The sequence below is a fragment of the Centruroides sculpturatus genome, unplaced genomic scaffold (assembly GCF_000671375.1).
Source record: "Centruroides sculpturatus isolate CEXI.00-Female unplaced genomic scaffold, Cexi_2.0 scaffold1895, whole genome shotgun sequence".
In the NCBI taxonomy this organism is placed as follows: Eukaryota; Metazoa; Arthropoda; class Arachnida; order Scorpiones; family Buthidae; genus Centruroides; species Centruroides sculpturatus.
The window spans coordinates 9,959-22,362 of record NW_019392616.1 but is presented as its reverse complement, the minus strand read 5'-3'; the positions used below and the strand labels follow the sequence as shown (position 1 = coordinate 22,362).

Genomic DNA, 12,404 nt, shown 5'->3' with positions numbered 1-12,404 from the left:
GATACTCAGCTGAAAAGGTTATTTGAAGCTCGCCCAAGCTGTGTCCCTACATTCAACATAAGAATGGAGAATGTGAGCAGCCCAATTGACCTTAACACAAGCAACATCTTACAGGCTGAGTTTAATAGTATTCCACCTTGGTCAACCCCAGCGATAGATGTTGTTTTATGTTGATTTAAGCTTAAAGCAATTTCCCAAAGAAACCACGCCAGACTGCATCTATAGACAGCACTTCGCACAAATTCAACATTGTGACAGGAATTCAATTCCTATTTATACTGATGGATCGAAATCAGATAACTACGTTGGCTTAGTCTTTGTTTGCCAAAATGAAATTGTGGCAGAACAAATAGCATTGAATTCCTCCATCTTTACTGCGGAGTTGCAGGCTATTTATTTAGCCCTAAAATACATAAATAGAAAAGGTCATCGTTGCTGCGTGATTTACACTGACTCAGTTAGTGCACTTCAGGCTTTGATCTCGTATGAACCTAGTTCCCACTCCATAGTTATTAAAATTCAGAAACTAATTTGTCATCTTCTTGCAAGGAATTTCTCTATAAAATTTTGTTGGGTTCCAGGCCACGTAGGAATAAGAGGAAATGAAGAAGCTGATGCAGCTGCTAAGTCAGCATGTCTTTCTCAGCATACAATGCGTTTTGAAGGAGGTGACTTGAAGGTAGTCATTAAAAAACGACTAGCAGAGAGATGGCAAATTATGTGGAATGCACAAACCCACAATAAACTGTACGAGATCAAACCTTTGATAGAAAAGTGGACAGGTAATAGACAATATGATAGGAGATCTGAGGTTATCCTTACTCGTTTGAGAATTGGACACACTCGACTGACTCATCAACATCTTTTGAAGGGTGACGAGGAACCAGTATATCAGTATTGCAACTGTACTGTAAGCGTTAAACACATACTTTGCAATTGCGTTGCTTTTGACCAAAGTCGAAGACAGCATTTTGGAAATGCAGGCTTGGGAGAGATTTTGGGCCAGAGGCCAAATCTGGAAAACATAGTGGACTTTCTGAAAGTCAATAATATGTATAGAGAGATTTGATTACTTATTTATTTTTTTACTAATTTCAGAGTTTTATTTACATTGTTTTTGCTTATTTATATTGTTGTATATATATGTTGTTGTCGTCTGTTTGTTTGTTTATTTATTTGTGTCTTATGTTTGTTGTGTGTGATGTATAAAATTTGTAGTATTTGCCTTGGCGCAGCTTAGCCTACATGGCTCTTGTGCCAAAAAAAAACTAAAACTAACTAACTAACTAACCAAGGTGTCACTGCCGTTCGACGAATTTCTATCGGTCGAGATGGCAAGTTGATACCAACAAAACACCTTATATTGACTTTCAACAAACTAACATTGCCATCTTCTGTTGCGGCAGGATATCTCCGTTGCCCAGTCTGCCCATACATTCCAAACCCGCTGCGTTGCTTTAAATGCCAGCGGTTTGGACACTCCCAAACATCATGCAGAGGAAAAAAAGCACGTGCACAGTGTGGAAATGAAGACCATGAGAGTACTGAATGCACAAGTTCTCCATGCTGTGTAAACTGCAAAGATTCCCATTCTGCATATTCCCGAAAATGCACTACATGGCAGAGAGAGAAAGAAATTCAGCGATTGAAGATTTTTAATAATATCTCTTACCCATAGGCACGTCGCATGGTCACTTTAAGTGCACCAGTGAAACAGAAGACATTTGCTGATGTTCTGAAATCCACAAAGACATGTGGAGTTCAGACAGACATTTTTGTTTCGCCAAATAAATCTCTGACTCGCCATGAAAAATGCCTGCTGACACCACCTACCAAAGCAACAGAAAAAGAGAATAACAAAGCAAAACTGCTCATACCTAAAACAGGGATAAGAACTAGGAATGTGGGTTCCAAAAAAGCCAGTAAAAACCCACTTAATAAACAAAGAATAAAAGCAGCCCTGTCTAAATCTAAAAAATCAGAGACTCAGTCTATGAGCGAGTTCTCTGACCTCTCTGATGAAGAGAATAATAAGGGGGTGACACCACCAACTTCACCTCCAAAAGGCAAATCAGCCGTAAAACTAAAGAGGGATACCTTCACAAAGAACGCTGCCTCAAACACATAATGGATTATAAAATAATCCAATGGAACTGTCGTGGTTTCCGCAATAACTTCTCTGACATTAAACATTTAACATCATCTACCTCATCTCTCTGCGTGGCACTCCAGGAGACTCATCTAAAACCTGGAGAGAGAATTACTTTAAAAGGATTTGGACTGTACCGCAAGGATGACGATAGCCACAACCGTGCCAGTGGCGGTGTGGCTATCCTGGTTTCCAATCACATCTCATCTTTGCCTGTACAAATAACAACAGAGTTGCAAGCTGTCGCAGTCAAAATTTCTATTGGAGTAACCGTCACAGTTTGTTCTGTATACCTGCCACCAGATGTCAGAGTCAACGAAGATGAATTGGATGCATTAGTTGAACAGCTGCCAACTCCGTTCCTGTTACTTGGTGATTTCAATGGCCACAATCCTATGTGGGGCAGTCCCGACATCAATCGTCGAGGCATGGCCATTGAAAGACTCATAAGCAATCAGCAACTATATTTATTTAATACGGGAGAAGTGACATACTTTCATGCCCCAACAAGAACGTTCACTGCCATTGATCTATCCTTAGCAAGCCCAAACCTGTTTTTAGCATTTACATGGGAGATTGGATGTAATCCACTCTCTAGTGACCACTTCCCAATATTTCTAAAATACCGAGGCAGAGAAAGCTGTGAAACAGCTCGTCCACCACGCTGGAAACTTGAAATGGCAGATTGGCCTGCATTCTCCTCTTTGGCTGACATCACTGAGGAAATGGTCAATACTGCNTTTTGTTATTGGTTTTGTTATTTATTATATTATTTATTTATTTATACTTAATATTTTACATTATATATTTATTTATTTGTATATATAATCACACCATTTGATATGGCGCAGCTTGGCCTATGTTGCCCTTGCGCCAATAAACGATAACCAACCAACCAACCGAATGGTGTCGCCACGTGTTAATGTGGTCACATGACCCATCACGTCACTGCTAAAGACATGTGCTTCTGTTTACAATATTATCTTGTAAAGTAATTAACAAAGTTGAATAAAAATGTAATAAATAACAGAAAGCTGTCAAAAACAAACATATAAGAGATTACATTAGTACAAAAACTCACTAAATAACTATAAATACAACAAAAATTACATTAATACATTGCATTTACGTTTAAATAAATAAAAATTATCACCATAAATACTGAAAAGTATAATGGAAATATGTAATAAACTAAATGAAATTGTAATATCATAAAAATTAGCACAAAAATTACAGAAAAAGACAGAAAAAAGAACATTTTCGTCTAGACTATAGATGACCTTGAGCTTTGTACCAGGTCTATTTCTATAAAAAATCGAAAATGACAAATTTATTTAAAAATAAAATCAAAAACAATTTTTTCTATGTAAAATAAACTCAGAAGAAAACAATCACGAAAACTGCATAAGTCTAGCATTTATAGTTCTCAAAAAATATTTTTTCTCCACGTATTTTCTCAGNTGGTAAATATTGCAGACATCAATGATGCAGTTGAAGTTGTCACCTGTACTATTGTTCAGGCAGCGGAAAAAACAATGGGGAAAACATCAACTAGATATCTAAAGCATTTGAAACCATGGTGGAATCAGAATTGCGAGGCAGCATTTAAAGCACAAAAGAATGCATGGGGAATTTTTAGAAGATACCCCACTGCTAGAAATTTGATAGCTTTTAAAAAAGCAAAGGCAAATGCCAGAAGAGTTAGAAGGCAAAGCCAAAGGGATTCTTGGAGGAAGTATTTTTCTAGCATAACATCTTCCACTAGCTCAAAAGCAGTCTGGGATAAAATCCATAAAATTAATGGGAAATATGCTTCTCATTCTCTGTCCATGCTGGAAAATAATGGCACAATAATCAGCGATATACAGGGTATTGCTGATTTATTGGGTGAAACATTTTCTGCTTCATCCAGCAATATTATGTATTCAAGAAATTTTCAGGCTTATAAAGCCCAAAGAGAAAAACAATGTTTAAACTTTCATTCCTTATCTAATGAGGAATATAATGTGCCATTTACCAGAATAGAATTACAAACAGCAATTTCTCGCATTGGGAATAGTGCTGTAGGTCTGGATAAAATCCACTACAGCATGATTAAAAATCTGTCAAACAATTCCCTTTCAAATCTCCTACATCTGTTTAACAGAATATGGAGAGAAAATACTTTTCCTGACTTTTGGAGACTATCAATTATTATCCCCATTCCAAAACCTGGTAAAAACCACAAGAATCCCTCTAATTACAGACCAATCTCTCTGACAAGTTGTCTCTGTAAACTCTTTGAGAGGATGGTAAACAGACGTCTGATGTATCTCCTAGAGAAAAATGAATACTTTTCACCACATCAGAGTGGTTTTCGTAGGAACAGATGTACCAATGACAACTTAGTAAACCTTGAAACATCTATACGCGAAGCGTTTGTCAGACGACAGCACTTAGTATCTGTGTTTTTTGATATAGAGAAGGCCTACGATCGCTGTTGGCGATACGGGATACTCCGTGATCTGGACCAATTCGGATTGCGGGGTAATTTGCCGATTTTTATAAAAAACTTCTTAGAGAATCGAAGATTCCAAGTCAGGATGGGCAACACATTATCTAGGCCTTTCACGCAACAAGAAGGTGTTCCTCAAGGCTCTATTCTGAATGTGACTCTGTTCCTAATTAAAATTAATAGCATAGCTAACTGTCTTCCTCCTAGTGTGAAACACTCTTTGTATGTGGATGACTTTCAGATCTCCTGTCAGTCTAGCAACATGAGCTTCATCGAGAGACAACTGAAAACCTCCCTAAATCGTATAGACCATTGGTCCAAGACCAATGGTTTTAGTTTTAACACGGAGAAGACCTCGTGCATGCACTTTTGCCGAAGGCGTGGTTTGCACCTGGATCCAGAAATTTACTTAAATGGGGTAAAAATTCCAATGGTGAACGAGGCAAAATTTTTGGGCGTGTTGTTTGACCATAAACTGACATTTTTGCCGCACTTGCGCAATTTGAAGAGTAGATGTTTAAATCTCTAAACCTTTTAAAGGTACTGTGCTGCTCATCCTGGGGAGCAGACAAATGTTCTATGCTCAAGATCTATAGGGCCCTTGTTCGCTCTAAGCTGGACTACGGATGTGTTGTATATGGCTCTGCAAGGAAATCTACTCTTCGGTTGCTGGATCCAATCCACCATCAAGCATTACGTTTGTGCACTGGTGCCTTCCGCACCTCTCCAGTCCAAAGTCTGTATGTGGATGCTTATGAGCCTCCACTATCTGTTAGGAGAGAACAGTTGTCTCTTTTTTTATTATATGAAACAAAATTCTGTTACTAAACCTTCAGTTGATTGTACAGTATTAGATACTCAGCTGAAAAGGTTATATGAAGCACGCCCAAGTTGTGTCCCTGCATTCGCCATAAGAATGGAGAATGTGAGCAGCATGATGGACATTAACAGAAGCAACATCTCGCATGTTGAGTTTAATAGTATTCTACCTTGGTCAACACCAGCGATAGATGTTGATTTAAGCTTAAAGCAGTTTTCAAAAGAAACCACACCAGACTATGTCTATAAACAGTACTTCGCAGAAATTCAACTTCGTGACAGGAATTTAATTCCTATATACACTGATGGATCGAAATCGGATAACTACGTTGGCTCAGCCTTCGTCTGCCAGGATGAAATTGTGGCAGAACAAATAGCATCGAACTCTTCCATCTTTTCTGCGGAGTCGCAGGCTATTTATTTAGCCCTGAAATACATAAATAGAAAAGGTCATCGTGGCTGCGTGATTTACACTGACTCAGTTAGTGCACTTCAGGCTTTGATCTCGTATGAACCTAGTTCTTACTCCATAGTTATTAAAATTCAGAAACTAATTTGTCATCTTTTTGCAAGGAATGTCTCTATAAAATTTTGTCGGGTCCCAGGCCACGTAGGAATAAGAGGAAATGAAGAAGCTGATGCAGCTGCTAAGTCAGCAAGTCCTTCTCAGCATNCAAAGAACAGAAACTCACCGCCATCTTCTGCCTCAGACTTCAGACCAATATCACTTCTGTCATTTATCGGGAAAGTGCTGGATGCTCTCCTTGTCAATCGTATTGTCTATCACTATGAGAGTAATGGTATCATGTGTAACCGGCAGTACGGCTTCAGGAAAGGGAGAAACACTATCAAGAAAATGGACAATCTGAAAACATATACAAAAGTCGACCCTCCCTATAAGGTCATAGATACGTTCCATTTTTTAGGAATCCGATTTCTTACGAGTCGTTCCAATCACAGCTTGACACGTGTAAAGTTTACGGACTACTGCTGATTGAAAGGTTTTCTTCCATAAAATTAATCGATTCTAGACTAACCGACTCAACATTTCCAAAATACGTATACTTTTTTTTGGGAATAATCCGTAAAAACTACGCTATAAACAAAAAATTGTAGGATTACTAACCGAGTGTGCACCATTCGACATCGATATTGCTAAAGCTTGTTTTCGTCGCGGAACAGCTCAGCATATTACGTCCGATTTCCAATAACTTTTTTTTCTGCGATAACTTCGTTGAAGTTTGGAGACATCATTAATATAAATAATTTTAATCGCCGTTNAGCAATCAGCAACTATATTTATTTAATACGGGAGAAGTGACATACTTTCATGCCCCAACAAGAACGTTCACTGCCATTGATCTATCCTTAGCAAGCCCAAACCTGTTTTTAGCATTTACATGGGAGGTTGGATGTAATCCACTCTCTAGTGACCACTTCCCAATATTTCTAAAATACCGAGGCAGAGAAAGCTGTGAAACAGCTCGTCCACCACGCTGGAAACTTGAAATGGCAGATTGGCCTGCATTCTCCTCTTTGGCTGACATCACTGAGGAAATGGTCAATACTGCTGATATCAATGATGCAGTTGAAGTAGTCACTACTAGTATTATTCAGGCAGCTGAGAAAACAATGGGAAAGACTTTAACCCCTCGATGTGGGTTCCTGTCCGTGGTGAGGGGACCTTCCAGAGATGGTTTAGAAACTCCTCTTTACCATCTCTGGGATCTGAACGCCCACCCACCTGTTTGCCGTGCGTGGTGTCCCGTATGCCGGAAAGGGGGATCCTGGTAGTTGAGGGGCAACATAAAGTCCCCAACACACTGCTTTGGCCCTTGCTTCGGATAAACGGGAGGCTCAAATCAGGCTCCGTTTGAGTCAATCGGCTGGTCGTTGAGTCATTCTTGACCTCGGCCTGGAGTCAACTGATCGATGCAGACCGGGCGGACACGTCAGCCAAGATGTGCTCTTCTTGACTGCATTGTGAGGGTATAGCTCCTGGGAAACCCTGGTGTCACGGTCTATGGGAGTCTTCCATGTGACGGCATCCCCTTGTTGGGCCCCGTGGTGGGTGGGGTCACTAGGAGCTGAATTATTATCTCTAAATATGGATTCTCTAAAATCTAAAACATCTACCAATGCACTGCCACCAAAGGAGGTTAATTCCTCCAATCAACCAACTTACCTTATTGTTCACGCTACAGGAGAAACACCTTTGTCTAAACGCTCTCCTTTTTTAATCCAGAAACTTTTTGAGTCGACCATTGGGCACCTTAAAAAAATCCAAAAATTGAGGTCAGGAGATCTACTTGTGGAAGCAGCCTCCCCTCAACAGTCAGAAAAACTATTGAAAATGAAGTCTCTAGGAGACATACAAGTCACTATCACACCACACACAAGTCTGAACTCTTCACGTGGTGTGATATCTGAAATTGATCTGATGTCTGAGGATGAATCAGATATCCAGATTGGTCTTTCAGATCAAGAAGTTACTGCTGTTCGACGCATCTCCATTCGTCGAGACGGCAAGTTAATTCCTACTAAACACTTAATTTTAACTTTTAACAAACTAACTTTGCCATCTGCTAGCACAGCAGGTTATCTGCGCTGCCCACTTCGTCCGTATGTTTTAAATCCGCTGCGTTGCTTCAAATGCCAGCGATTTGGACATTCACAAACATCCTGCCGTGGGAAAAGCACATGCACACAGTGTCAGACTGAAGGTCACGAGAGTACCGAGTGCACCAATTCTCCATGCTGTGTGAATTGTAAAGATGCCCATCCTGCGTACTCAAGGAAATGTCCTGCATGGCAGAGAGAAAAGGAGATTCAACGGGTAAAAACCACAAATAACATACCATACCCAGAGGCCCGTCGCTTGGTCACTCAAACTACAACATTAAAACAAAAAACTTTTGCTTCTGTTTTGAAATCCACAAAAACATGTGGAGTTCAAACAGATATTTCTGTATCACCAAGTGAATCTCTTACTCGCCATACAAAATGTTTACTAACCCACCTACACAAGCAGAAGAAACGGCAAACACAAAGACCAAAACCCCTGTAACTAAAACAGGGGTAACAACCAGAAATGTGAGTTCCAAAAAGGCAAGTAAGAACCCGTTAAACAAACAGAGAGTGAAAGCTGCTCTCTCTAAATCAAAAAAGTCAGAGGCTTAATCTATGAGCGAGTTCTCTGACTTCTCTGAAGACGAGACTCACAAGGAGGTTACAAAATTAATGTCACCTCCAAAAGAGAAACCCCCTATTAAATTAAAGAGGGATACCCTTGCAAAGAATGCTGCCTCAAACACATAATGGATTATAAAATAATTCAATGGAACTGTCGTGGTTTCCGCAACAACTTCTCTGACATTAAACACTTAACATTATCTACGTTATCTATCTGCCCCTCGATGTGGGTTCCTGTTCGTGGTGAGGGGACCTCCCAGAGATGGTTTAGTAACTCTTCTTTACCATCCATGGGATCTGAACGCCCACCCACGTGTTTGCCGTGCGTGGTGTCCCGTATGCCGGAAAGGGGGGATCCTGGTAGTTGAGGGGCAACATAACGTCCCCAACACACTGCTTTGGCCCCTGCTTCGGATAAACGGGAGGCTCAAATCAGGCTCCGTTTGAGTCAATTGGCTGGTCGTTGAGTCATTCTTGACCTCGGCTTGGAGTCAACCGATCGATGCAGACCGGGTGGACATGTCAGACAAGATGTGCTCTTCTTGACTGCATTGTGATGGTATAGCTCCTGGGAAACCCTGGTGTGACAGTCTATGGGAGTCTCCCATGTGACGGCATCCCCTTGTTGGGCCCCATGGTGGGTGGGGTCACTAGGAGCTGAATTGCTTTGTCTAAATATGGATTCCAAAAATTTAAAACAACCAAACAGGGATAAGTTACCTTTAGTAACAACCAACATTTCCAGCACTGCAACCTACTTGATAGTTCATGCAATTGGTGATAAACCACTGTCAAAATGCTCTCCATTTCTTATTCAAAAAATATTTGAATCAACGATTGGACACTTGAAAAAGATACAAAAATTGAGGTCAGGGGACCTGCTGGTAGAAACAGCCTCACCTCAACAAACAGTAAATCTATTAGCAACAAAAACACTGGGAGACATGGAAGTCACTGTCACCCCACACGGAAGTCTATACTCATCACGTGGGGTGATATCCGAGATCGATCTGATGTCTGAAGATGAATCAGATATTCAGATCGGTCTTTCAAATCAAGGTGTCACTGCTGTCCGACGCATCTCCATTCGTCGAGACGGCAAGTTGATACCAACTAAACATCTTATTCTTACTTTCGGAAAGCCAACATTACCATCATTTGTTACTGCAGGATATCTGCGCTGTTCGGTTCGTCCGTACATTCCAAATCCGCTGCGTTGCTTNTTTTGTTTGTACAAAATAAAAATATAATTTTTAACGATACAATAGCCTTCGTTAGGCTTAACATAGACGAAAATTCAACGTGAAGCGACACGCAACAAAGAAAAATTTGAACATGGGATAAATTAATATATTTTTTCGTACATGATTTGTTATCCGAAATATCAGTTATTCGAACCACCCCAGTCCCCAATTGATTCGGCTCTACTGTACATTATTATATCCCATGTAATTAGTATATTAGTATATCACTATTAACCTACTTCGCGTTGAATTTTCATCGATGTTAAGACTAACAGAAATTTTTTAAAATAATAATCCTTGCTATTGTATCGTTAAAAATTAGAAAATTAAGCTTCGTTTAAATACTGGCTCTCTTTCGTAGTCGATCCAGTGTTGCCAGCTAAAACACGTAAAAATAATATTAAAGTAGCCAAGACATAGCCAAATATTGTAGCGCCACATCACTAGCAGACATTTAAAATTTGCCGACTAGGACTCTCGGTTAATCGAGGNATTAGAAAATGCAAAACTAATAAAAAAACTACATAATATCAATTGTTATTTGAAAACCAAATTTTAATACTTAAAGAATAATTATGCTTGTAATAAGTCTTAATATGCAGTAATTGTAATGGATTATATGTAAGTTATCCAGTAAATATGTGAACTAATTTTATTTTCAATAAATGCTACAATGTAGTTCAATCAAACCTCATTTTCCATATACTTCAAATAACTGTCACATATTGGATGAAATATAAACTTCCTGGCTTTCTTTCCCATCTTGTCATTGAATATTGTGTCAGAATGTTTAATATCTGCCCAAGAACACCAACTTGTTATGAAATTTTTCATAAAATGCTATCAGCATGAAAATTCCTCATACACTTTTAACAATGGTCAAAAACAGTACTGTAGCATACATGTATATATGAATGGTGCAATTTTTCCATAAGACCTACATTACAAGTTCTGTACCCTTCTCTCTGCTGGTAAAATCATGGTATTGGTCTTTTAGGATTATTGTGGTGTAGTGTATCTGGATATTCTTTAGTATAGTAGTAAGCTGCATTAAAAATCATGGAGAAGACTTTTAATGCAACTTATTACAAGTACTATAAAGTATCTGCAAATTTTTTTTTGGTATTTTTTTGAAAAAGCCAAGGCAAGAAATGTCTTGGGTGCAAAACAGATTACATTTATGCTTTGACTGCATTTTCCCATTGCATGCACAGTTCAAACTTTGAAGCATTATTCAAACTCTAAGGTAAATTTTTGTTGAATTTAGCATTTGAACTCTGAAGTGTTTGAAGTTTAGAAACATTTGAAGTATGTTCATTGTACTTTACTTTTTTGAGATTTTAGATTTTTCTGGTATCATACTCAGTGTTAGTGTCAACTGTACTATTTCATATTCCTATAAAAAATTTGTTTCTGTTTAAATATTTCATTTCAGTGAATATCAATAACTCAATACGTGAAGCAAACGTAGCTTTATATACACAACATAATAATAGGAAACAGTNGTCTTTCAGATCAAGGTGTCACTGCTGTCCGACGCATCTCCATTCGTCGAGACGGCAAGTTGATACCAACTAAACATCTTATTCTTACTTTCGGAAAGCCAACATTACCATCATTTGTTACTGCAGGATATCTGCGCTGTTCGGTTCGTCCGTACATTCCAAATCCGCTGCGTTGCTTTAAATGCCAGCGATTTGGACATTCCCAAACATCATGTAGAGGCAAAAGTTTATGTGCACAGTGTGGAGCTGAAGGCCACCAAGGTACTGAGTGTACAACCACTCCATGCTGCGTCAACTGCAAAGAGGCCCATCCTGCCTATTCCCGAAAATGCCCCACGTGGCAAAGAGAGAAAGAGATTCAGCGGGTAAAGATGTTGAATAATATACCTTACCCAGAGGCACGACGCATGGTCACTTTAAATGCACCAGTGAAACAGAAGACATTTGCTGCTGTTCTGAAATCCACAAAGACATGTGGAGTTCAGACAGACATTTCTGTTTCACCAAAAGAATCTCTAACTCGCCACGAAAAATGTTTGCTTATACCATCTGACCAAACAGCAGAAAAGGAGAGCAAGAAAACCAAAACACCCCTACCTAAAACGGGGTAATAACAAGGAACGTGGGTTCGAAGAAGGCCGCTAAGAACCCGCTCAATAAACAAAAATTAAAAGCAGCCATCTCCAAGTCTAAGAGATCAGAGGCTCAGTCTATGAGTGAGTTTTCTGACATCTCTGACGAGGAGACTAATAAGGAGGTGACACCACCAACTTCACCTCCAAAAGGCAAATCAGCCGTAAAGCTAAAGAGGGATACCTTCACAAAGAATGCTGCCTCAAACACATAATGGGTTATAAAATAATCCAATGGAACTGTCGTGGTTTTCGCAACAACTTCTCTGACATTAAACACTTGACATCATCTACCTCATCTCTCTGCGTGGCACTCCAGGAAACCCATCTGAAACCTGGAGAAAGAATTACTTTAAAAGGATTCAATCT

At 39.4% G+C, this 12,404-nt stretch overlaps 3 protein-coding genes across 3 annotated transcripts; all 3 read left to right on the top strand.

Annotated features, from left to right (window-relative positions):
• The first annotated feature begins 1,677 nt into the window (after window positions 1-1,677).
• LOC111617714 lies at window positions 1,678-2,226 on the top strand. Its single transcript, XM_023359004.1, has one exon. It carries the CDS (start codon window positions 1,688-1,690, stop codon window positions 2,126-2,128), a length of 441 nt encoding a protein of 146 aa, XP_023214772.1. The 5' UTR covers window positions 1,678-1,687; the 3' UTR covers window positions 2,129-2,226.
• Window positions 2,227-7,409: 5,183 nt separating this feature from the next.
• LOC111617712 lies at window positions 7,410-8,529 on the top strand. Its single transcript, XM_023359003.1, has one exon. The coding sequence runs from the start codon at window positions 7,486-7,488 to the stop codon at window positions 8,527-8,529; it is 1,044 nt and encodes a 347-aa protein (XP_023214771.1). The 5' UTR covers window positions 7,410-7,485.
• Window positions 8,530-9,024: 495 nt separating this feature from the next.
• On the top strand, window positions 9,025-12,314 carry LOC111617716. The gene is made up of 2 exons (XM_023359005.1): window positions 9,025-9,713; window positions 11,419-12,314. Exons 1-2 carry the CDS (start codon window positions 9,248-9,250, stop codon window positions 12,012-12,014), a joined length of 1,062 nt encoding a protein of 353 aa, XP_023214773.1. The 5' UTR covers window positions 9,025-9,247; the 3' UTR covers window positions 12,015-12,314.
• Window positions 12,315-12,404: the final 90 nt, after the last annotated feature.